The 24,217-nt window shown below is 36.2% G+C and overlaps 1 protein-coding gene across 1 annotated transcript in view; it reads right to left on the minus strand.

Moving 5' to 3' along the window:
* Positions 1-23,174, minus strand: part of LOC311173962 (ABC-type organic anion transporter ABCA8-like) — a gene marked incomplete at its 3' end in the record, with an annotated part of 47,795 nt that extends 24,621 nt beyond the window's left edge. The window contains 16 exon segments of the mRNA XM_084238046.1: positions 1,376-1,551; positions 2,530-2,660; positions 5,938-6,077; positions 7,931-8,021; positions 8,581-8,719; positions 8,955-9,074; positions 9,506-9,681; positions 11,004-11,114; positions 11,819-11,877; positions 13,634-13,802; positions 16,324-16,468; positions 17,554-17,739; positions 18,015-18,156; positions 19,445-19,671; positions 20,852-20,955; positions 22,967-23,174. Of these exon segments, the coding sequence (XP_084094172.1) occupies positions 1,376-1,551; positions 2,530-2,660; positions 5,938-6,077; positions 7,931-8,021; positions 8,581-8,719; positions 8,955-9,074; positions 9,506-9,681; positions 11,004-11,114; positions 11,819-11,877; positions 13,634-13,802; positions 16,324-16,468; positions 17,554-17,739; positions 18,015-18,156; positions 19,445-19,671; positions 20,852-20,955; positions 22,967-23,162 (2,312 nt within the window). The 5' untranslated portion in view covers positions 23,163-23,174.
* Positions 23,175-24,217: the final 1,043 nt, after the last annotated feature.

Here is a 24,217-nt window from a genome sequence, read left to right on the forward strand (position 1 = left end):
TAAAGTGCAGATTTATCCTTTGTTCATTTCTCTTATAACTCTGGCTATTGTACATCTTTTACAATTTAAGGGGATATGTGTCCTTTAACTCTGTCCACATTCTGCCTCTCTCATGGGATTCCACTGTGATGCTCTCCCTTTCTGCTGGTTAGTTTATCAATACCTTACTCTCAATGTCCTCTTCACACAGTCCTATATTTTATTCTCCAGGCTCTAATTCTCAATTATTTTTACTGTTTGTTCTCTTATATTCTTCATTTCAAATAAATTGAAATTTTTTTTTACTATGCCTTTGCTACATCTCATGTTAATACTTTTCTTCTTTCCTAATTTCTAGTTTAACAATGTTACATCATGTGAGAATTCTTGCCAAATAATTGGCATCTTCCCAGACTCTGTTACATAGTGTTGCCAGATTAATATTTAAGAATTTTCTTAAATCATGCAATTCTATTGTCAAAGATTCTCAATGAGTTCTCATAACTCATTTAGCAAATATTTATTGAGATTCTGTTATATGCCAAACCTCTCTCTTTGATGTTTAATTAGTCTTCATAGACAAGGTATAGATTGGCAGTCATGTACCAAGAACACTGGAGTGCTAGTAGAAGGTGATATGATTCTTAGGAGCAGGATAGTGCTTTTTTACGTGTACAGTAAGAGGACTGGGGGGAAGGTCATGACTTCTAGGTAAGAGCAAGTAATATACAATGGCAGAATTAGAGTATCCAGGAAAGTGCCAGTATAATAACGATTTAGCATCTAAGATAGGGCATTGGCACATGGATACTGAGAAAAAGATTCACGTCTCAATATTTCTGTCAACTTCCATAGTATAAAATTTGAAAGAAAGGACATAACACAGGAAAGCTTATGTTATTTCAACTTTTTTCCAAAAAATTGACTCAGAAATATTACAAATTCCAACCTGTTGTTCTGCAAATACATAACTATCAGGACCATTGGCTAGACTTGTTTTTTTTTTTTTTAAGATTTATTTATTTATTTATACAAGCACTGGGTACAGTCAGAAGCGTGGGAGGGTGAGAGGATTCACCCAAGCCAGAGTGGGGAACAGAACAGGCAGAGTGATGAAATACACTGTGAGGGGAGCAGCGGGCGAGACAGGAGAGGTCTGTCGCTCCATGTGGGACCCTCGCCCGGCAGCCGGTGATTGAGCCGGTACTGCAGAGGCTGTGGGCATCTTTGCAGCCCAGCGCTCAACCGCTGCGCCACCAGGGGAGGCCCTAGACTTGTTATTATGCTTTATTCAGTTATGTAAATGCAGAAAATTAATTTAATTTTTTGTTTGTTTCCTCTTATTTTCACCTTAGATTTATTTTAATGCATTGACTGAAAAAATTCTGATACTCACAATACTACACGAGCTCTTCTTTCATGTTTTAACTTTAGGAAGCGAACCTTTGCAAGTGACCAGATCTGCTGTCTCCAGAGAGCCATGCCACCTATGGTCTTTTTCATCTCATTAAGTGAAGACAGAATTTGTTCTATGTTTACCAGTCTTTCAGGGTCACCAGCTTGTTTTCTTTCTTCTTTCCCCCAAATATTTGCAAAACAAAACAAGAAAGGAGTTTTATGTACCTGTTTGTTTTACGAAGGATATCAGTTATTCTTCTGCATAATTATAGGCATAATGTGGAAGAAAGAATCAGTAACATGATGAAAGATGAATTGACATTAAGTATAAGAAACACAAAAATATTTCCCTTTCACTCTTTTCTTTCTCCTCCTCCTGGTGTACTTTAACTATGTCTCTAAATAAACTTTGCTTTCGCTTCTGTTAAAACATGCACACACACAGACACACTCACACACACAAAGAAAAAAGAATGAAGAAAATAAATCTCCAAGAAATGTGAAATTATCAAGCTTACCGACATATACTACCACATACAATAATGGGAGTTCCAGAGGAGGGCTATAGAGAGAAAAGATCATAAAATATAATAGAAGAAATAATGGCTAAAGGGTTCCCATATTTGATGTAAAACATAAATCTACACATATAAGAAACTGAAGAAACTCTAAATCTCTAAATAGGATAAATAGAAGAAAATCAACACCGAAATATGTCATAATCAAACTGTTCAAAGACAAAAAGAGAAACTTAAAAGCAGCAAGAGAAAAACAACACATCAACCACAAGAGAACCTCAATGAGATCTAAATTGACCTCTCATCAGAAGCCGTGGAGACCAACAGGCAGTCACATGATATTTAAGTGCTAGGAGAAAGAGACATTTAGAAGATTTTTTAAATTTTTGTCTGAAACTGCTCTTGGAAAATGCAGTAAGATGAAAGCAATAAGCCCTTGGTGGAAGAAAATGGTCCATCTTTAATAACAAGGCAATATTGGTAGCAGAGGTAACAAATGTCAGGGTGTATTTCATCTTTAGATATTCTTATCTAAGAAAAAACCTAATTACTAGATGTTATGTTTCATGATAGCATTTTGGAATGGTATCTTCATAAAATATATATTGCACTAGATTTTGTGAATATCTTTACATGATGACTTGCATGCATTTTCTTTACCTGATTTTCCTTCTAGTTTCAGGAACACCTCATTCAAGGTTGTCATGGAAACACCATAATTCTCAATTCCCAGGTTAGGATAACTTTCGAGATTCTGAAACATTTCTAAAGAACACACATACACACACAGAGAGCAAATTAAAGCACATAAGTCACAAGTGAACTGAGAATAGCTTAGTTTTTCCAAACTAAAAATGATAAGTATTTGAACTTATACTTGTGATGTAGTAGACATTAAAACAGTTAAGACTTCTTAAAAAAGTAAGATTCTTCATTACTTAAAAAGTAACTATTCTTCAAATTCTGTATCTTTCTTTTGTTTTACAGCCCTTTTCTGATCAAATATTAATTTATATCTATTTATATTAAAATTTTATTTTTTTTTCAGAATTTCTTTTAACATTTAAAAGCAATATGACAGAAGGACTTCAGAGTTTTTCAGCTTTAACTCTAATTGATTGAAGAGTCTTTTCCAGAAAATGGAAACAAATGGGAACTGTTTGTATTTTAACCAAGAAAATAATTAATTTTCTGAAAATTAATTGGGTTATTTTCTGAAAATTAATGCGAGAACCTCTTGTATTCAGAAAATCTATAAAAAGAAGAATAAAATGTCAATTTCTAATTTCTGATTTTGACTCTTGAAGGAATCTACACATGAAAGAAACAGAGAGAATGTAATATTGACTCAGTGAATTTTCACAGAATAGTAAGAAATTATGACTGTCAGTACTGTCTCTAATCGTTCTATATCTATTCAGTCATTAGTTCATCACCAAAATTGCTTTTGCATCAGCCATTGCTCATAAAACAATGAATGATGCCCCTGTCTGCAAGGATTTTAATTATAGTGATTAATTAAGGGAAACTTATAAACCCAATTTTAAATCCTATAGTGATTAGAGAAGTTCTAAGGCTTCAACCTGGAAATTCTACCTGGGCAAAAAAAATAAGTTGAATACTCTCTGTTTTGATTAGAGTACCATATACAGAAAAGTAGAAAAGAAATAAGATTTAAACTTCTAATGAATATTATGCATCATTCTTCATTTTACCAATGTCTAACTTATAATTATTATTAAAAATGTACTAATTAAGGTTCATTTAACTCTTTATCTGATGACACTAAGGAATGGTGTAGTACCATAAAATGCATGTTTGAGTGACTCTATGGGGTAATTTTTTTGTGTCTTTGTTAACCACACATATGGCAAGGTCAATTGTTTCAATCATTCAGTGCAGGCTCTTAACGTGCTCCATTACCTGGGAGCAGATTCTCTGAATGACAGATGTAATGAGCAAACTTTTCTTTCTTATTTAATTATTTTGAGATAATTTTAGTCATATAGTTGTAAAAATAATACAGACAGATCTGTGCATGTTACTCAGTTTTCTCCAGTGCTAATATCCTAAAAGTCACAATATACTACCTTAGTGCACTGAAGTTAATGTAATCAAGATTCCATTACTGCAGAGATCATGCTCCCCATTTATTGATATAACCACACCCATATCTCTCCTGACAGCATCTTCTTCTTACCTACAACAACCATTAATCTTTTCTCCATTTCTATGATTTTTTAATTTCAAGAATGTTATATGGATTGAGTTACACAGTATTTAACCATTTGAGATTGAGATTTTTCACTGAGCATAGATAGTTCTTTGATATTCAGCCAGGTTGTTGCTTATGTCAATCAGTAGCATGATCCTTTTCATCGCTGTTGTGTGAATATTTTTTCATATTGCAAGGATGAACAGCCTGCCTGTATTACGTGGTTATATGACAACCACAGGTTTAGTGTTAAAAAGAAACAGCAAACTGTTTCCCAGGTGGTTATGATCTTTCACAACCCACAACGATGTGTGAGTGACCCACATCCTCACCAGCACTTGATATTATCACTACTTCATATAACTTTTAAGTCTTTCTGATAAGATATAGAGATATCTCAGAGTAATTTTGCTTTACATTCCCCCAACGACATTTGATGTAGACATCTTTTCATTTGCTTGTTTGCCATCTGGATTTCTTTCACAATGAAATGTCTCTGAATAGCTTTTTCCCATTCCCACCTAGATTTTTTTTACAATATAGTTTTCAAAGTTCTCATACATTCCGAATATTAGTCCTTTGAGAGATACAGAGTTTATAAATAAGGTTTTGGCAGTATGGAGCTTGTTGTTTTTTTTTTCATTCTTTTAAATGTATTTCACAAAGCTAACATCTGTAATTTGATAAATACAATTTATCTCTTTCCTTTTACGGATTGTGGTTTTGGCGTCAAGTCTAAGGACTCTTGCTTAGTTGTAGATCTTGCAGATTTTCCCCTCTTTATTTTTGAAAAGTTTTATAGTTCTGTATTTTATATTTGTCCTTGATTTCTTTGAGCTAATTTCTGCATCTTGTATAAGAGCTGGGGGAAGGTTCATTTTTAACCCTCTGGATCCACATGCTCCAGCACTATTTGTTGGGAAGTTATATTTCCTTTATTGAATTGTTCCATCTGTGTCAAAAATCACTTGGACATATTTCTCTGGGTCTATTTTTGGATTCTCTGTGTTGTTCTATTTATCTATGCATTTATCACTTTGCCAATACCGCACAATCTTGATTCCTCTAGATAATGTAACAAACATCATAGCTCATCCCTCTGGCTCATTACACAAAACTACAGCGGCCCATTTCTTCCTGGGAAGTGAAAGAATTGACAGAGTTTCTAGCATTGCTCAATAGTCTGATTGGTGGGGGGTCTTCTGCACAAAGCAGTGTACAAAGACAGGGGGAGCAACCTACCTTATCTGATGCACAGATATCTAAACCAAGTGAAGTAAGATTAAAAAAAAAAAAACATTTTCCAAACAATTGAACAAGGTAAAGTTCCATAAATTGGCCCCAATGAGATGAAACTACATGGTTGACCTGTTGGAGAATTCAAAATAGCCATTGTGAAGTACACTTGAATGTACAGACTTGAAAAATCCAAAGTTATTACAAAAGTCTTGGCAAGGCAAGAAACAGCCATATCATGAGGCTGTTTATCATAAGTGTTAAGCCAGAGGTCTTCAATCATCTGTATTCACTCACAGTTATAAATACTAGAAAATTCTGCTACACAGTAGAAGGGGAATAAAGGATTAAGAGAGCCCCTGAAATGCTCATGCAGTGTAATGCAACTATTAAAACAGAGTAATATTTCCTGCTTTAGGAAAAATAACATTATTGTACTATTCCCAGTTATTGTACTATTCTTTTGGTAATGTTTCATATACCCAAATATATTATAAGCTCTTACTAAATGTTATTTATAACAATTATCATTAATATTATTATGAATTATTTATATATTTAATTTCATGATCATGTGATCATGTATATTACCTGGAAATCGCTTTGATCTTTCTAGGGGCAATGTATATACAAGTTTTCCTTTACTTGCTGCTGATAATTTGGCATCAGGAATGTGCTGTTTAATAAGTGATGTGATTTTTCCCTCCATGCACATTTCATTCAACTGTAAACTGGAATTCAAAAAAAAAAAAAAAGGAAATACGTTATTTGACTGTTTCCAATATAGCAGGAAACAGTTACTAGTCTCTATGGGATAAAAAAATAAACTAAAATATAATGTAACACATAAACCATCCAAACATGAAATAAGAAGACAAAAATTACAATCAAATGTGGTGGCAGAAAGCATACGATGAGCTAACCAGAATTACTGATCATGTTACTCAAGGGTGATACCAAGAAATAGTTGATTTTACTTAGGTCCTTAAGGGGAGAATAGTTACAGAGTGGAGGTTCCAGGGACACATGCAACAAATATCACAACTACCAAGATGAGAGTCTTGAAGATTTTTTTGAAGGGAATTTGAAGGGAATTTTGAAGGGAATTATATTGGCTAAATAGGATTATTTTGTTGGGGATGAACAAGGGACTTTTGATAGACAAAGGCAAAAAAACATGTCCAGTTATTCAATGTAGTCATCTAATGCAAATTTTTTAAGTTCTTAGTATGTGATAAAAATTACCCTAAGTCCTGAGGATACAATGGTGACTGAAACAGCATTTTCCTGCTTTTATGGAGTTGATTGTCTAGTGGGAAAGACAGAAAATAAATAAGCTAGGGCCTCCCCGGGGGCGCAGCGGTTGAGCGCTGGGTTGCGAACCTGCCCGCGGCCTCTGCAGCGCTGGTTCAGTCCCCGGCTGCTCCCCTGCTACCAGAGGAGGGTCCCACATGGCGCGCAGACCTCTCCTGCCGCCCGCTGCTCCCCTCAGCAGTGTACTTCGGTCCTTCTGCCTGCTCTGCTCCCCGCTCTGGCTCTGGTGAATTCTCTCACCCTCCCGCGCTTCTGACTGTACCCAGTGCTTGTATAAACAAACAAACAAAAAAAACCAGACAAACAAACAAATAAATAAATAAATAAAAACATGCCTCTACAAAAAAAAAAAAAAAGAAAAGAAAAGAAATAAGCTATATTGAAATAATTATCAACAATAATAAATTAAATGCTGTGAAGCAAATGGGATTATAGGTAGAAATTGGTTATAATCAGTTACGGATGGAAGTGGGTTTGGGTTGTTAGGATCTCTAGTTTTGCTTTCTTTGTAGGGCTAACCCTCGACCTTTGACCAAGAACAAAGTATCATCAAGATAATCAGCATATCCGTTTAAAAATACCACATATATTTTCCCAACATAGAAAACCAAAAAAAAAAAATCTATTAATCAAGGTTATAAGGTAAACATAGATTAAAATCAATGGTGACTTGACTTTGAAACTTTTTCTATTTGAAGAATATCATTTAGCCTACCTGAACAGTTTCCTCAGTAAAATGGAATGAGAAGTCCAAATATGAATAATAGCAATGCTTGCACTTAGCAAGTCCTTAAATAATGACAGTTATTTCACTTTATCAAATACCTATGTCAAAATTAGTCCATTTACTCATAAGGTATGTACAATGTGTTGTGGATAGATTTGCTATCACATTACTTAAATTTGTCTAAGTTATCTTATATTCTCAAAAATCTATCATTAAACATCTTTGGATATGCATAGTAACTAAGTCCATATATATAAATAGGTGCACACTTAAATATAATATGCATTTAGGTATGTATAAATATATGGATACATAAGGTGGATACATAAGGTGTATGTATATGGATACATAAGGTGTACAATTAAATAGAGGGTATATATAGGTGTGTATACATGGAAACATTCGGTGTAAGCTTTAATATGTCTACAGGTGTGTGTACATGGACATGAAAACATCTCTCTTCTGTGTTGTCCTGTGTTGTTTCAACCATCGTGCCTCACTCTAGTCCATTTCTCACTTTCCCAGCTTCTCAAATGACTGTACCTTAAGAGATATCCAATCCCCCATTTCTTCTTTAGAAACAGAGATGAGCCTGAACATTTCAGCTGCCCTTTGGAGAGAAACACTTTCCTATCTGAAAAGAAAGAAGCAAAGAAAACACTTAAGTTATTTATTCTTTCCCAAGAAAACACAGGTGATTATTCACAGAATCCAATCCTAACTCACAAAATTCTTGTCAAGTACAAGGCTTAATAAAGACTCATTGAAACAGACACATTTTAATCTTATTTATGTACTTTAGGCTACTATTCTGGCATCCAGACAGTCAGAGAGCCTAGTTATGTGGAAATATTTTTAATGCAGAGAATTGTCATCACGTTACGCATTTTAATGAACCAAACATCAAAATTATTTGGTTATTTCAAGTTGATTTACCTCAATTTGAGTAAAAGATTAAGGTGTTCAAATATAATATATACTCTTACTTGCTTTGCAGTGACTGGTCTGGCAGGTCATGACCCTGTGTAATGAGGTGACACAAGAATCTAGGAGATGTGTGATATGACAAGTATTGGGAGTGAGACTTGTTGGGTCCAGTTTAGGTCATTGCCAGCTGCTCAGATTGCCACATGCAGCCAGATGACCAGGTTACCAAACCCTCATCATTATACTTAAAGAAAGCCAGCAATTACCAGCCAGGATATCAGCCTCGTCCATGAAGTGGGTACTGAAGAGGATTACTCGGTCTGTTTTCCACTTCTTCAAGAGGTTCCAAACTTGGTGCCTTGAATAGGGATCCAATCCAGCAGTTGGTTCATCCAATAGGAAAATCTACAGGGGAGGGTTTATATAAAGAGGCTCCATTCAAATGTGTTTCCTTTAGAAAGCATGTGGGAACAGTTTTATTAATTTAAAAGGATATTGCAGTTAGGAATTTTTCTTTTATATTTAATGGTCTATCATAAATGTTTTATCACAGGTGACTCCTGCAAATAAAAGTTTTGGGCTACTATCAAAAATTTCATTTAAAAATGTTTGAACTTCTCTTAAATTTAGTGTCACGTACCTGTGGATCTCCTAAAATGGCAATCCCCAAAGTAAGTTTCCTTTTCTGTCCACCACTTAAGTTTTGAGCAAGGATGTTCTTAATATTTGTCATTTCCAATTCCAGCAAAACTCTTTGTATCTAAGCAAATAACCACATTTATGTCATAAACCAAGAATCGTAAAGTGTAATAGTTTTAAGTATGGACATTGAGCCAGACTGATGGGGTTTGACTATCACTCCACATCAACTAGCTACATAACCTTGGTCAAGTTACTCACTCTATGAAACCTCAGTTTCCACATGTATAAAATGGGATAATCATAGTATCTACCTCAGGCTTATAAATAGTACCTATCTCAGGAATAAATAAGTTAATATATCTAAAGTTAAAGATAATACTTGCACAATGAAAATTGCACATAAATGTTGGCTATTACCTGAATTATATTTTTTTCAACATTTATACAATGTTCTACAGAAAGATAACTTAATGAAAGCATAAAATCTCAATTTAAGTAGGGTTAGTAATCTGAGCTTGACAATATATTAATTCTAATATATTTATGTACCTCTTCATCCACTTCATGTGGCTGAATCCCTTTTATTTTAGCAAACAATCTGAGATTTTCTGTCACTGTGAGGAAGTCAAATTGCACATTGGATTGTGGACAAACTCCAGTGAGCTTGCTGATATTTTCTAGGTCAGCCATTTTGGAAAGTTTGTTATTATAGATAGTGACTGAACCTATAACAAAGATTAAAAGTTAGTATCAGAAGAATGTTAAAGTCAATACCTTTGTAAATGAAAAATCACCATATATTTCTTAATTATATTTTAGATACAAGTATCTCCTGTTTTTCAAAAGTTCTAGTCAATTCACTTCACACTTATGAAAGACCTACATTATTACCTGTATTTGCTAATGGAAAGAAATCTTAAGAGTGAAGCCAGTGTTCAGCGTTTGTATTGCAGCAGCCATTGTAGATGGCACCAAGCTCCTTCTCCTACTATAAATATGCCTCTTCTCCTAGCTGCAAGTATGCAGCTACTTTACACAAACTCTCCATTTATCAGATAATTCCCACATTTACTATATGGTAGTGAGATTTTAGGTTTTAGTGTTATTTGATATGACTTGCCAGGTTATTTCTAGGAATACTCAAAAAAACTTCCACATAAATTTATGGCAATTGTTTCCTCACTTTATGCCATTTTAGATTACAAAAGGTGACTGAGGAGCACTCTACTTTCAGATAGTGGAGGAAATCTGTTTTATAAACTTCCATTTCAGTTATGTGGTATATTGGAGGTGAGGGGAAGTCCCATCTGAAGCATTTTTCATTAATATGTAGTCTATATCCATCCCTCACAATTAGGCTCCACAACCAATGGATCTTAGCCAATGGCTTGGCTCTACAACCAATGGGATCTTAGCAAGTGGGGTACAGGCTTGGCTCTACAGCCAATGGGTTCTTAGTAGGTGGGATACAGGTTTGGCTCTGCATCCAATGGGATCTTGGCAAGTGGGATACAAGTAGAGGCTGTGAGCTGCCTCCATTGGCACTTGCCCTTTCTTGGCTTCTGGAATCATGGAGACCACTGTGGTGTGAAGAATCCCAGAATAGCCTCCTGGAAGATGAAAGTCCACGTAGGAAGTGAGGTGCTGTCCAAAATAAGCCTCATGTATGCGAGTGAGGTCACACTAACCATGCAGCCCCAGCCACATCAGTCTGGACAGAAAAACTGCCAATCAACCCACACAGACGAGAGCTGATGAAAATTTTTATTTTCATTCATCTTAGGGTTGCTTGTCATGCAACAAAAGCTAACAGATACAAGTTGGAATGTCAAATGGTAACTTGTGACCATGAGAATAAGGATTAGGAAATTGCATATATACAAATTAAATATTTTATTCGTCTGTAGAGTAACACTATAAATTAACAACTACTCCCCCCTCCACCTCCTACACCCACTTATCTGTTTTTGTGATTAATGATCAATAGAACTTAGATTAAGAATTGATTTATTTGTCAACCTGACTTCACAATAAAAACTCTTCTTACCTTTGGTGGGAATAGATAAGCCACTAAGAATATTTAATAAAGTTGATTTTCCAGCTCCACTGTTACCAAGTATTGCAGTGATTTGGCCTTCATATATGTCAAATACCATATCTAGGAGGAGAAAAGTCAAAACAAGAAGGATGCGAGAAAGGAAAAGTGATAGGGAAGTAGGAAGGGAAGCAATTGGAACTGAAAAATTCTATTATGAAGCTGATGAATTGCCTTTTTATTTCCTTGTATATCATGTTTTGTAATCATGAGTATACTGACATTAAATTCAAAATAAAATATGATGCAATACCTTTTTGTAAATTTATTGTCTCTCCTGCTTGTAATTTTTTCATTTGCTTGTATTAAAGAAACAAAACCTTCTTTATATTCCCATGTTCAATTGCACTGTCTGGCATAAGGTAGGTAGATGTTAACATTTATTGATTGGAAGAACAGATAAATAGTTCAGTAAATTGTAGCATAGTTAAAAATCCTTTGAGTTAAATGAACTTTTGTTCAAAAGAAAAACATACAATATCTGTAACAGCTTTGGAATTATAGAAGAAAAAATTTAGTTTGTAGAAAAAACTCAGATTATCCATAAAAAAACAACTCCTCACTATCATTGCATAGCATACCATTCAAATACATATCATTCTAAAGCATACTCATTTATTTTTCTAACTTTCTGCAAAAGTAATGTGTTGGAAGGAAAATTGTATCATGTGACTCAAACAACATTTTTCAATTTGAAATACCAAGAACAATATAAAATTGATTGCAAATCAGGAAATCAATATCATAATGATTTGTTTTCTTTTTACCTTTCAAGACTTCTATTTTATCACGTTTCCTTTTATATTCTTTTGTAACATTTCTGATTCTGAAAAGAAAAACACAAAATTTGGCAATTTCCTTCAGTTTCAGGATTGGGTAAATCCTACCTTCAGGCTACAGGAGATCTGGGATTTCACTCTTTTGCAAATCATATTGGTGTGAGAGGATCAGTTAGAACACTGCTTCCTGGCTCTGATCAGACATCACTGCCACCCAAGGAATTGAGATAATATACTTCTGTTTAAACCCACTTCCAGATGTGCTGATTCCATAGATAAAAGCGTGAGCTAATGTCAGTATAGGGAACCAGTATGATCTCTGAAATGCAAGCTAAGAAGTGAGAACATAGGTGACAAGTACATCTAATACTGAAAGGCTTGGGGTGAGCACAGTTGAAGCTATCTTTGGTTATCCTGTGTCAAGATCATCAAAGGTTGGGTAAGAGGTAGATGAGGAGTGAGTGATGAGTGAGGAGGAAAGGCAATGATACTAACAGTGAGGGCACCAGTTTCACAGATCTGTCTATCTGAACACACCCTAATTATATCATCTAGGAGTTCTGTGACCTTAACCCACGTAGTTATTCCAGGTAAATTTCATCTTTTGCAACCTGAAAACTTGGAGTGCTTAGGGTTGTGTTGAAGAGGGAATGAAATATTTCATCTTGCATTCATAGTACTTGATTCATGAGAAATATTCAATAAACATAAGATGATATTAGTTAGATCGTGATGATGGTAACAGTAAATTAACATTTTGGGGTGCTATTACAGATCTGATATCCTAGGTACTTGATCTATTTTATTCTATGAGGTAAATGTATAATTTATAAATGGAATTGAATTTGTGATGCTTATTTTGCTATTTATTATTCATTCAACAATTCAGACTCCAGCCAAATTGAATTGTTTCATTAGATTATCAAATCTCTCTTTTAATTCTACTTTACTCTCATTCTGTAGCACTTGTAGTTGAGAGATGCTAAAGAGAGAGAAGAAAAGCAAAAGGAAACACATAAATACATCACATAAAATGATTGCTTTTCTCCAAGCAGTTCTGTTGGTTAAAATCTAGCTGAAGTCACAGGACACAGCTAGATAAATATGTGTGGAACATAAATATGGAGCCAGCTAAAATGAAAACTGAAGTTGTTTCTAGAAGCCAGTGGGCTGGAGTAATGACACAGCTCAAGGAGGACTCATATGTCCTGCTTACTGATGGGTAAGTCAAATATGATCTCAGGAACCTGGAGGACTTTCTTCCTATTATTTTAGGTGGACATAAAACTTACCAGCATCAAACAAAATGTACATTTCATTGTCTTATGGAGAGAAGATGTGCCTGACTCTAAAAGCATCTCTCACTTTCCTTTGTATCTGTCTCAGGTTTCTTCTCCCTTACTCTTCCCTATTCATTCATCCTCTTTGAAAGTCAGTAAAAAAAAAGAGAAGTAAAAAAAGTTTAGGGAAAAATGGGGGGAGTATTGTCATTGAGGTGGGGCCAAGTGTGAATAAATGAGACCAAAGAGACGAGGTAAGTTAAGGATGGAGATTGAGAGTTCAGGCAAAAATTCTATCGAATGACTTTTGTGGGTACAACTCTAAGCCTGAATTTAATGTCACTATCAGCAGTAGAAGACAACAGCGTCCAAGGAATTTTTCTTTAAATTTAAGGCAGGAAGTGCTGGGGACAGCAGGGATACGTGAGGTCACATGACTGTAAGGCACGCAAGAGAACTTTGCCTACTTCAGGAGAAGCAGCTGCTCAGTCTTTGGCCTGTTCTCCAGCTGTACCCTTATTACCTGATGGCATCTTTCCCATGGAATTCTGGAGGTATTGGTTCAAAGCAGTCACTGGACAAACAATAGAGATCTATTTCGTCTTCAAGGGTCACATGACCAAGTTTTTGTTCCTGTGACCAAAATGAGGACTTCAGGAAGAACAAGGGTGGATACTGGTGTCCATACTCATCTGCACACCAAGAGACAATGCCAGATTGGATCAGTCACCACTTAAAGGACAGAGTCACCCAAGTACACCCTCATGCACCCCGCGTTCAGTTTTATAGGGTCACAAATCTGAGCATTTGGTTGACACAGAATAATGAATGTATTTTGGTATGTGTATCTTCATAAGGAAAAAGATCGTGAATATTGCCTCTATTGCAACAATTATTTTGTGGTTTTAAAAAAATTCAGGAGGAATTTAAAAAAAGGTTGATCTTTCTTAGCCTCCAGAAAGCCAAGTAGTGGACCATACATGCAAGAGAAGCAGGCATGATGGATTCAATTTAGGACCCCAGGTGTCAAAAGAAGAAGAAATGGAGAAATGATTAGTGGATAAATAAAAAAATATTCCAAGAAAAAACAGAATAAGTGATACATCCTAAGAAAGAGAGAATGGGGCAAAATAATTTATTGAAACTTAACACAAAGAAAAAATTTTAAAGCCACGCTGATATACCCTAGCTCGTCCCCCAGTACTGGTTTTCCTTTGAAACAAATTCACAGTCTACTTCAAGAAATTGTACATGAGCCTCTTGCTGAAAACTAATCCACAGTGTATTTGCACATAATTATCACTTGTTTCTCTATGTATTAGGAGACATGATGAAATGGAAGAAATATATTTCTTTAATATTCTGGAACTGACTTCCACTATAGGATTGATAGGTTTTCAGTCTTACATATATTTTTCACATTTCGTCATTCATTCATGCGATGAATATTTACTGAGCACTCTCTTTATACCTGGAGCATGGTGTGTTATTAGATCTAATCTCTTTCCCTTGATTAGAACACCTAGAAATAGAAGCAGGTAGCTATAATGGGAACACTCAGCACTAGATATACTGTTATATGGTTCTGTCACTTTGTCTAGTTAATTTTCCTTTCTGTCATTCATATTTCTTATTTTTAAAATGATTTTGAGCAAAGTTGCATCTGGTCTTAAATTCAGGCTTAGTGAATAGATGATAACTAGGAACAAAATTTAAAAATTCAGCTGTCTTGGGTTAAAGAAACATTGTAGGCATATTCATAAAAAATAAAGTGATTTTGAAACTAGGTACACTGTACAGATGAAAAATCTTTGTGATGAGAAGAACATGTTGGGTAAGAAATAAGATGGAGGGATAAAAACATTTCAATACTAGGTATCAGAATACGCAAAAATACTGTAAGATATATTATAAGTAAAATCATTGGAATGTATTTAAAGCAAAGACTGAAGAAAGAAGACAAATATCACATCATGCACAACACAGAAGATTTAAATTAGAGGAAACAGTTGCCCAAGACGATGCTACTAAGTGCTCAAAAATACAGTGGCATCTGTTTATGGATATAGTGGGAATGAACACATTGGGAAAAAACAAACAAAAAAGGAGGGAAATATAAATAGACTTTTTGAAGAAGCAAAAGATAAAAGAAAGAATTAATAATTGCAAGGGTCACAGGAACAGACCTCGGGGTAACTGCCCCAGGTATAGAACCCAAGGAACCCACACAAGCGCTGATCACGGAAATTTCTTGTGAAAGCAAAACCACGAGAGTACAACAGAGGAAAAAAATATTCAAATATGTTTCTTAGAAGCAATGTCAGCAGCTTATAATATTAGTGAGTGAAAAAAAGTGTGCTACATAGCTGAGTGATTTTTATCTCTGCTGGAAAGAAATAAAACTAAAACATACTATATGCATTCAAATAATTCCAATCATGTATTTTTTTTTATTATCTGCTATGTTTTCTTTTTTTTTAATATTAAATTTTATTTTTATATTCCCCCATACAATTGCAAACGCCCCATTCTGACCCAATCATGTAATAAATGAATGAACCTAAAATTGTCAATCCAGACATCCATTATTCTGAACGCTTCTGGAAGTCAGAGACAGTCTTTGCTCCTAAGTGGTTATCAAAAAAACAACTGATTGTCTCACTACTTCAAGACGGTCTCTGAATCTTTGATCTCACCCTTTTCTTTCTTTCTTCCCTTTCTACAAATACTTTGTCACTTGTTTTGGCCTACTCAATATATTATTTCACTAGTAATTTTCACAATTTCCCCCAGGATCTCTCTGGTGGGGTAGGGCTTGGTGTCTCTGCACAGCTTTGAAATAGTCAGAACTCAGAAGCTCTGAACTAAATATTTAGGCAAAACGGCTACAAATTTCCCTAGCTAAGGGCCATGTCAGACTGATTTAGAATTGGGCTTTCTAAGCATCTCTTAAAATACTAACAAACCATACACTTTAAGTAGAGTGAAGTTCAAACAAAGCTTAGTGACTCAGTAAACAAATTTCAGGCTTTATTTCTGACCCATCTGGTAGCAAAAGAGAAACAAAGCACACATTTGTCCAGTAGCAACAACTTTCATTTCCTTCCTGGTGGTGCACAAGGACCTCTCAGATATAAATAACACAAATGCCACAAGACTCACTTTGGGAAATAAAATTCATAAAATGTTCCATTTTAATCAATTACTACTCACTTGGCAAAACTTTCTCAAAATAAATTGCCAAAGCCAGATAGAGGAAAATATCAAAAGCCAGGATGAAGTGGGTGGCTATGATTTCATTTGAGAAGTCCGGGGTAGAAAGTGCATTTGAATTCAAATCATAGTCAAGGTGTATAAGCTGAAAATCAAAAAGTAATTATTAAAGAAAGTCAGATTTATGAGGCATTTTAAACAGTTGGATTCAGCATAAAAAATAAAATAGCTACTTTTGGCCTCATTGTCTGCTTGACAATTTTCAAATCTATTGGCAGGCATGGGTGTGTGGTAACTATAATAAAAGTATGTCTCAAATGAAATTGGAGCATTAGCTACATTTTTACCAAATAGGACACAGTGGGAAAAGGTGTAGCACTCATTGAAAATGGCTGAATAAAAGAGAAATTATGCTCCCAGACAAAGCACCAAGGGAAAAGCGTTTGTCTGTAATGTTTAAGTTAACGAACACTTAAAATAAACAGTCATTTTGCTAAGCACTAAATAATGGATCTATAATTATTGGTGCTACCATTTAATTGGAGGGATGGCAGAGTTCAATGTGAAATAAGATGAAAAGAAAATTTATGAACAGAACTTGATAATCAATCAATGTGTTTTCACATTGAATGTTTAGCTATTTTTTTCTATATTGATGTACAAACCTATTCATTTTCTTTTGAATTTCCAACTGGCACTTTATTTATATTATTTAATTTATTTTTTATTAAGGTAATGCCAGTTTATGACACCGTCTATGATTCAGAGATAGCGGTTCACACCTCTTCTGGTGAATGTTACCACATGAACCACCAAAGCACCCACAGCCCCCACTCTCCTGTGATGGTAGTTTTTAACCTTTGTGTTTCTTTCACTTTGTAGATTTTTACAGCCATGAGTGTTGCTCAGTTATGAAGTGAAATTTGAACAGGAATAGTTATTTAGAATTAAAATTGCAATAAGTCCATATTTAATTAAAAGTCAAAGAAGAACTTTGTATTGTCTCTAAGGAATGATAAATTGAGCCTCCATGTCCATTTAACAAACGGCTTGTCTTGCAAGGCTTAAACACTTGCAAAGCTTTTAAGAATTGATCTTTGCAAACTCCCAGTAGTCTTCACTACTGTTTTAAATCTTATGATGCTGAGTGTGGACATGAGACAGATGACTGAATTCCAAAGAGGAAAGATGTTTTAGAAAAGCCATTAAAAAACATCAGTTTGTTCTCACCTGGGACATTCCAAACATGAAGGCAAAGGGGCTAAGAAAACTTAAAATCCACTCCAATGATGTGGGTAGCTGTCTGTACAATGCCAACAATCCCAGATTCCCCCAGAAGATATTGAGGAGGAGCACAGTCAGCCCAGTGATGAAAGCTTTCTTTACCAACACGCTCATTAGAAACGCCAAAGCTATCTAAAAGGAGAGAAGATCCAGTTGGTTTATGTTTCAATAAGAATTATTACTTGCATAAAAATGAGATCTACTATATCAAGTTAGAGTTATGTCATTTATGGTGTGTAAAATACAAATTATACTGAAAATTATGCTACAAATTTGCATGACAAAGGTAGAGAAATTGACTGTTACCAGTCTACATGCAGAGAAAAGAGAAGAAAATGTATATGGAGAATGATAATCTAACTGGAAGCCAAGCATTGGATGGGAAGACACCGAATAGACCAACTCACCAAAGACAATCCATACAGGAGAATGAGGAAGAAGACTACCATGAAGCCAGACAGAATGACAAACTGGGAAGATTTTAAAATAAGTGCCATTAAGAGAGCTATAATGAAGATGAAGCCAGCATACATCAATCCCCAGGAGAGCCTAAAAGGGAAACAAAACGTTATTGTAGCACTTTATGTCAACCATAAAGGAGACCCTTAAATGGATTCTAACATTCATTCATCAACTCATTCATTCAGCAGATAATTATCATGGGTTGAGGATAATACAAGGTAAATATTTTGGGAAGAATTCTTTAGGAAAAAGGAATATTCTTTTTTCTAAAATTATTTTTATTTTTTTAAAGATTTTATTTATTTTTGCATAGAACTGGAGTGCAGGGGGGTGAGAGGATTCAGCAGAGACAGAGTGGGGAGCAGAACAAGCGGATTCTAGTGAAATACACTGCTGAGGGGAGCAGTGGGCAAGACAGGAGAGGTCTGCTGTGCCATGTGGTCAGCTCCCTGGCCAGGGATGGAATTCAGGTCTTAGTGGTGACAGCAATGAGATTTAACCCTCTAGGCCACCAGGGAGGCCCCACTTTTTCCTAAAATTAATTCCAGAAATACACACACACACACACACACACACTATGCAGCAAAAAGTAAAAAAAAAAAAAAATCTCTCGGATATATTTTGGTTCAAAAATTTTGCTGCATTCTTACTCTGTGGTCTCAGGCTAACTCTGGGATCTCCCTAAATTCTTACAGCCCTGGAGAGTTGGGAGAGACCCCTCAGTGACTCTTGGGTCATTTTCTCTTTTCTGGGGCATATCAGGGGTGAGACACTTCACACATTTCCTTGGGGATAGGAATTCTGCCACCTCTTGCTCCAAAAACTACTTTCATCTTTCTTGTATATGGACACCAAATAATCTATATACTTGCCTTCAATGCATCATTTAAATAGTTTGCTTTTTTTTCTTCATCACTTCCTTAATCTTGTTTATTCATATTTTGAAGGGTATAATGAAATAATAATAAAAATAAGAGTAAAACCAACAAAATAATAAGTGACACAGAGGAGCTCCTGATTCCTGAGCTCTTCCTTTTCCTTTCAGTCCCATCTGGTTGTATTCAGTCCTGTTCAGTCCCTGGATTCCATTCCCAGGTGGCTTAGACACCAAAGTCACCATTTCTGCCATACTTTTACTAGTAGATCAAAGGCCATTCCCATGACTCCTGCTTCACAACCACCCAGCAAACCTGAACCTGATGTTCTTTCTCCAGCCAGACGGAGGCATACCATCTCTCCGCCTCGGCCTGGCTGGCGTCACACCAGCGACAACTTATTTCATTTGGAGAGAACAAGGGAAGAAATCAGGGAATCATTTAACCTGGAAGAAGTCCCAAATTCCTACATTCATTCATCTGAGCTACCCTTTACTCACCAGAATGCTGATTCTCGAAGACCCATCATGGTCATCAAGCTCTTCATCTTCTTCTTCTCTTTTGTGACATTAATAGACACATAATAGATGACTAGAGAAAAGGAACTAACACACAGGGAAAGGCAGATATCAATTATCGATCCTCCTTGACCAATGAAGGGGTCTATCTTCATGATTTTTCCAGTCGTTGACATCAACTGCTCCATCACAAGGTGATTTGTTGTGATCTGAAGAACGATATTGGAAAAACACAATTTATATTTAATGGTTCACATATCCAATCTTCCTTCAATCATCTTTTTTCCTATGGGTCTGATGATAACTACTTATTCCACGTACTGAGACTGTCTCAGCTGCCTTAGTCATTCTGCGCTACCCACAGTTTTCAGATTTTTACTGTGTATTTCCTCACCCTCCCGCCTAACGTCGCTTAGTGATTTGCTTGAAAGGCCTTTATGGCCTTATGTATTCAGCAGCCTCCTTACCTCAAGCTTTATTTTTATTTTTTTAAGATTTATTTATTTATGCATATAAGAACTGGGGTACAGGCCAGAGGTGTGGGGGTGGGGGGCAGTGGTAAGAGAGACATAGTGGGGAGCAGAACAGGTGAATCCATTGAAATACACTGCTGAGGGGAGCAGTGGGGAGACAGCAGATGTCTGCTGTGCCATGTGGGTAGCTCCCAGGCTGGCCGGGGATCAAACTCATGCTGCAGAGGCTGCGGAGAGCTCCACAGTGCTGTGCTTAACCCTTGCACCACCAGGGAGGCCCAAGCTTTAGTTTTAAATGTAATTTTAATTAAGAATTTTTCTATGGCATTTTCCACTGAAAGGCTTTTGCTTGTATACTTCTCAGTTCCTTAGTCTTGCCTCTGTGATAGCCTACTTCTCCTAGTCTACTAATTTTCTTTTTTTAAAGATTTATTTATTTGCGCATATAAGAACTGGCATGTAGGCCAAAGGTGCAGGTGTGAGAGGATTCACCAGAGACAGAGTGGGGAGCAGAACAGATGGATTCATTGAAATACACTGCTGAGGGGAGCAGCGGGGAGACAGGGGAGGTCTGCTGTGCCTTGTGGATCAGCTCCCTGGCCGGGGATCAAACTCAGGCCATAGTGGCTGACGATAGCTTCATAGTGCTGTGTCTTTAACCCCTGTGCCATCAGGGAGGACCTGTCTACTAATTTTCTTAGTATATGCTTAGGTAGAAAATTTCTGGTTTTTTCTTTTTAATGTCTCTATTCCCTAGGGCATTTAGCAATTTAACCAAACTCTGTTGGAAAGAAACCCTTGGGTAAGTAAAAGAACAAGGTTATCCAATTATTATTTTCTTCCACAAAGCTTCTGATGCTTCTAATGCTGTGAGTCTGCACTGAACATTAATTGGCACACAACATTTTGTACTTACTTCTATTATGGCCGCATTGATGGCAGCTTGAAGAGCCACAAAACCTTTCTTCCAGAATTTTGAAACTTCACACTCATCATTGTAATAAGTTTCATAGCAATGAGCTTTCCGAAAAGAAGAAAATCGTAACTGTCAATTTGAGTTATTTCAAACCTGATGGTTGGAAACTGGACTTTATATTGACCCCAATTCTAAATGTTCTGATTTTGACCCATAGCTTATGAAAACATAAATTGTAGTAATGATTCTCAAAGCTGGATGAGCAAGGGAAGATCCTGCATTAAATTATAATGCACATTGTAATCTTTCTCACGCTCTGTGCTTCTTTGCCAATCAAGGATTTTGTAGAACTCATTTTTCCCCAATACATTATCACTAAATGTTTTTCAAAAGTTAGCAGGGTCTAATATGAATTGAGAAATACTGGAAGTTTGGAGGCTATAGACAACTCTCTCTAAATTATATCAACACATCCTTTGAAGAAAAAGTTAAGTTTTTAAAAAAGGTCCACTAGTTAAGTTTATGAAAAATTTTATCCTTTTTCCGTAATTGTGATCTTAGTAATTTTTTCTCCCAGGTAAATTATTAGTTGCTACTATTTTTCTTTAATCAGTTACTGATTGTATCTTTTAAAAATTATATTTTTCAACTAATTATTATTATTAACATTTGGTGTTTTTTGTGGGTATCTTCTTCCTTTCTTGTGTTTGTGATTCTTCTATTCTTGAACACTTTAGACATGTTTGTGTAATATTTTCTCTTGTGTTATATTATCAATTATATTGATAATTTCACTGGGAAGATATATCCTGCTTTGTCACTATATCCTGACTCTCAGGAGATACCTTTTAATGCCTATTCTCCTCAGACTGAACTATAAATTCATACCCAGAGACATTTTATCTTTGTGTCCTGAGTTGAAGGTTTATAATCTCTTTTGTTGTGGCACCCCAGAGCCTGGCCAACCCAGGATCACTTTATCCATGTTCATTGTTGGTTTTCCCAGACCTGGCAGGTGAGAAGAATAAGAATCCCAAATTTAAGGGAAGGTGACCTGGAGCTACAAATTCTCAAGGGGGAATTCTGTTTTGTTATCCAGGGCTCATGAAAAGACAGACAAGCTTCCTTTTTTCCCCTTTGTCCATGGGAGACATTATTTTGTCTATTCTTTCACTGAAAAGAAAGCTTTTCCATATTCCAAATGAATATGGGGATCTTCACCTCCTATAAACCCAGGATCCTCTCACCTGTCCCCTTGTAGTTACTGCAACTCAAACCTCTTGGTTACTGAGGTTGGAAAGGTCATGGAGCATTAATAATCTCTCACTGGGATCTGGTGCCCTCCTCTTCTGGACCCTTGGGAATTTCCCTTATTTTTCTTCTAAGGTTACTCAAATTTTTTAAAAAGATTTATTGATGCATACAATAGCTGGGGTACAGGCCAGAAATGCGGTGGGTGAGAGGATTCACCAGAGACAGAGTGGGGAGCAGAACAGGCAGATCTACTGAAATACACTGCTGAGGGGAGCAGCAGGGAGGCAAGAGAAGTCTGCTGTGCCATGTGGGTCAGCTCCCTGGCAGGGATGGAACTTAGGACTTAACTCCTAGGTCACCAGGAGGGCCCTTACTCAAATTTTTAAAGGGAAGTTTGCTCAGTTTTGTCCATAAACAGCTTTACTTTCCTGTAAAAAAAGTATGTTGTATATAATAGGTGTGTCTACAGGCAAGTATATGCATATGTATGTGTGTAAATATATGTATATATGACCATATTCAAGCACCATGTAATACAGTATGTTAATACATACAAAAATTAATATACTTTTTTAAGTCTGTTGTTAATTGCTGATCAAATTTTACTTATTTGCTAGTCATTTGTATAATGGGAGGTTATGACTTTGTACCTCAATGATGTACACGTGTCACTCACCTGCTCCAAATTTCAGTGCCAACTGTGCCAACACATCATGAATATGTACATTTTTAAACATGCTGATTGGTCTGTTACATCAATTGCAGACAGAGCTTTAGGTTTGCTGCACTAACATCTGTCCCCATACAAGGCTATGACATAACTGAAAGAAAGAATAGTGTCACTTAGAGCTGGGCAGTTACCTGTGTGGTCACTGTGTTCCTTCTTGATCGGGATTCTCCTTCCCAGCAAGAATTTCAAATGATAAGCGTGTGTCGTAGTAAAAATGACTCTTACTATTTCCCTATGCTGGAGAGAAATGCTTTCTCCACCATGGCATGATGATAATTCTTTCATACTTTCTTCATCAGGGCATCCCACGATTTGTTCACCTGCCATTACAAAAGGGGAATAGTATGTTAATCATTAGGAGAAGACCAACTTCAAGATGTCCTTTTCAATTGCTTTTAGTAGAATTCTTAAGGAAATAAAATGAAGTCAAGTACTAACTTTGAGTAAGTCAGGCAGAGTAAAGTTTGGGAGAGACATTTCTAAGTGCTAACAAGATACAATTAGAAGGAATATATGAAAATTTTTATTTTTTAAAAAAAATCATGGCTTTTGGTAGAATCACAAAGTTGGACAAGCTCTTTAAGCCACTTTTAAACCAATTAACTGCTTGGTGAGCTGCTTTTCAACTCACATTTATGGGACAATCTTTGTAGATACCCACTTAGGGTGTGCGTTCATGTTTGTAAAGAACAACTGTTTTTATTTGCCTAATATTCAGCCGATTGAATGCCCTAAAACTCATTTGGGACACTGCACCTCTTCCACTCAGCATCATGTAATTTGAATGTGGTTCACAGGGTGACCTGGGATCCCAAATAATGGGCAATGCTAATACTGCATCCCCTTCTCCAATGAGGCTCGTTCTTGATGGACCATGGCCAGCACTAATCCAAAGGGACCATTTGTTCCAGTGGTTATATCATTTCAAACTGCATTAGGAAAGATCTGAACTCCCTCTGGAGCTGTTCATGTGGGTTTCTTTCTTTTCTTTTTTTTTTTTTCTTTTTCTTTTTCTTTTTTTCCTTTTTCTTTTTTTAAAGATTTATTGATTTATTTATTTATACAAGAACTGGGGTACAGGCCAGATGCATGGGAGGGTGAGAGGATTCACCAGAGACAGAGTGGGGAGCAGAACAGGCAGACTGACAAAATACACAGCTGAGGGGAGCAGCGGGCACCGACAGGAGAGGTCTGCCGCGCCATGTGGGACTCTCGCCTGCCTGCCAGAATCAAACTAACACTGCAGAGGCTGCAGACAGCTTCACAGCGCTGTGCTCAACCACCTGCGCCACCATGGGAGGCCATCACGTGGGTTTCTGAAGACCAACTCTGCTTCTGTTTGGGGAAAGCCGGCCAGCATGATGGCGCACACCCCACTACAG

Source organism: Talpa europaea (assembly GCF_964194135.1).
Source record: "Talpa europaea genome assembly, chromosome: 7".
NCBI classification, from domain to species: domain Eukaryota; kingdom Metazoa; phylum Chordata; class Mammalia; order Eulipotyphla; family Talpidae; genus Talpa; species Talpa europaea.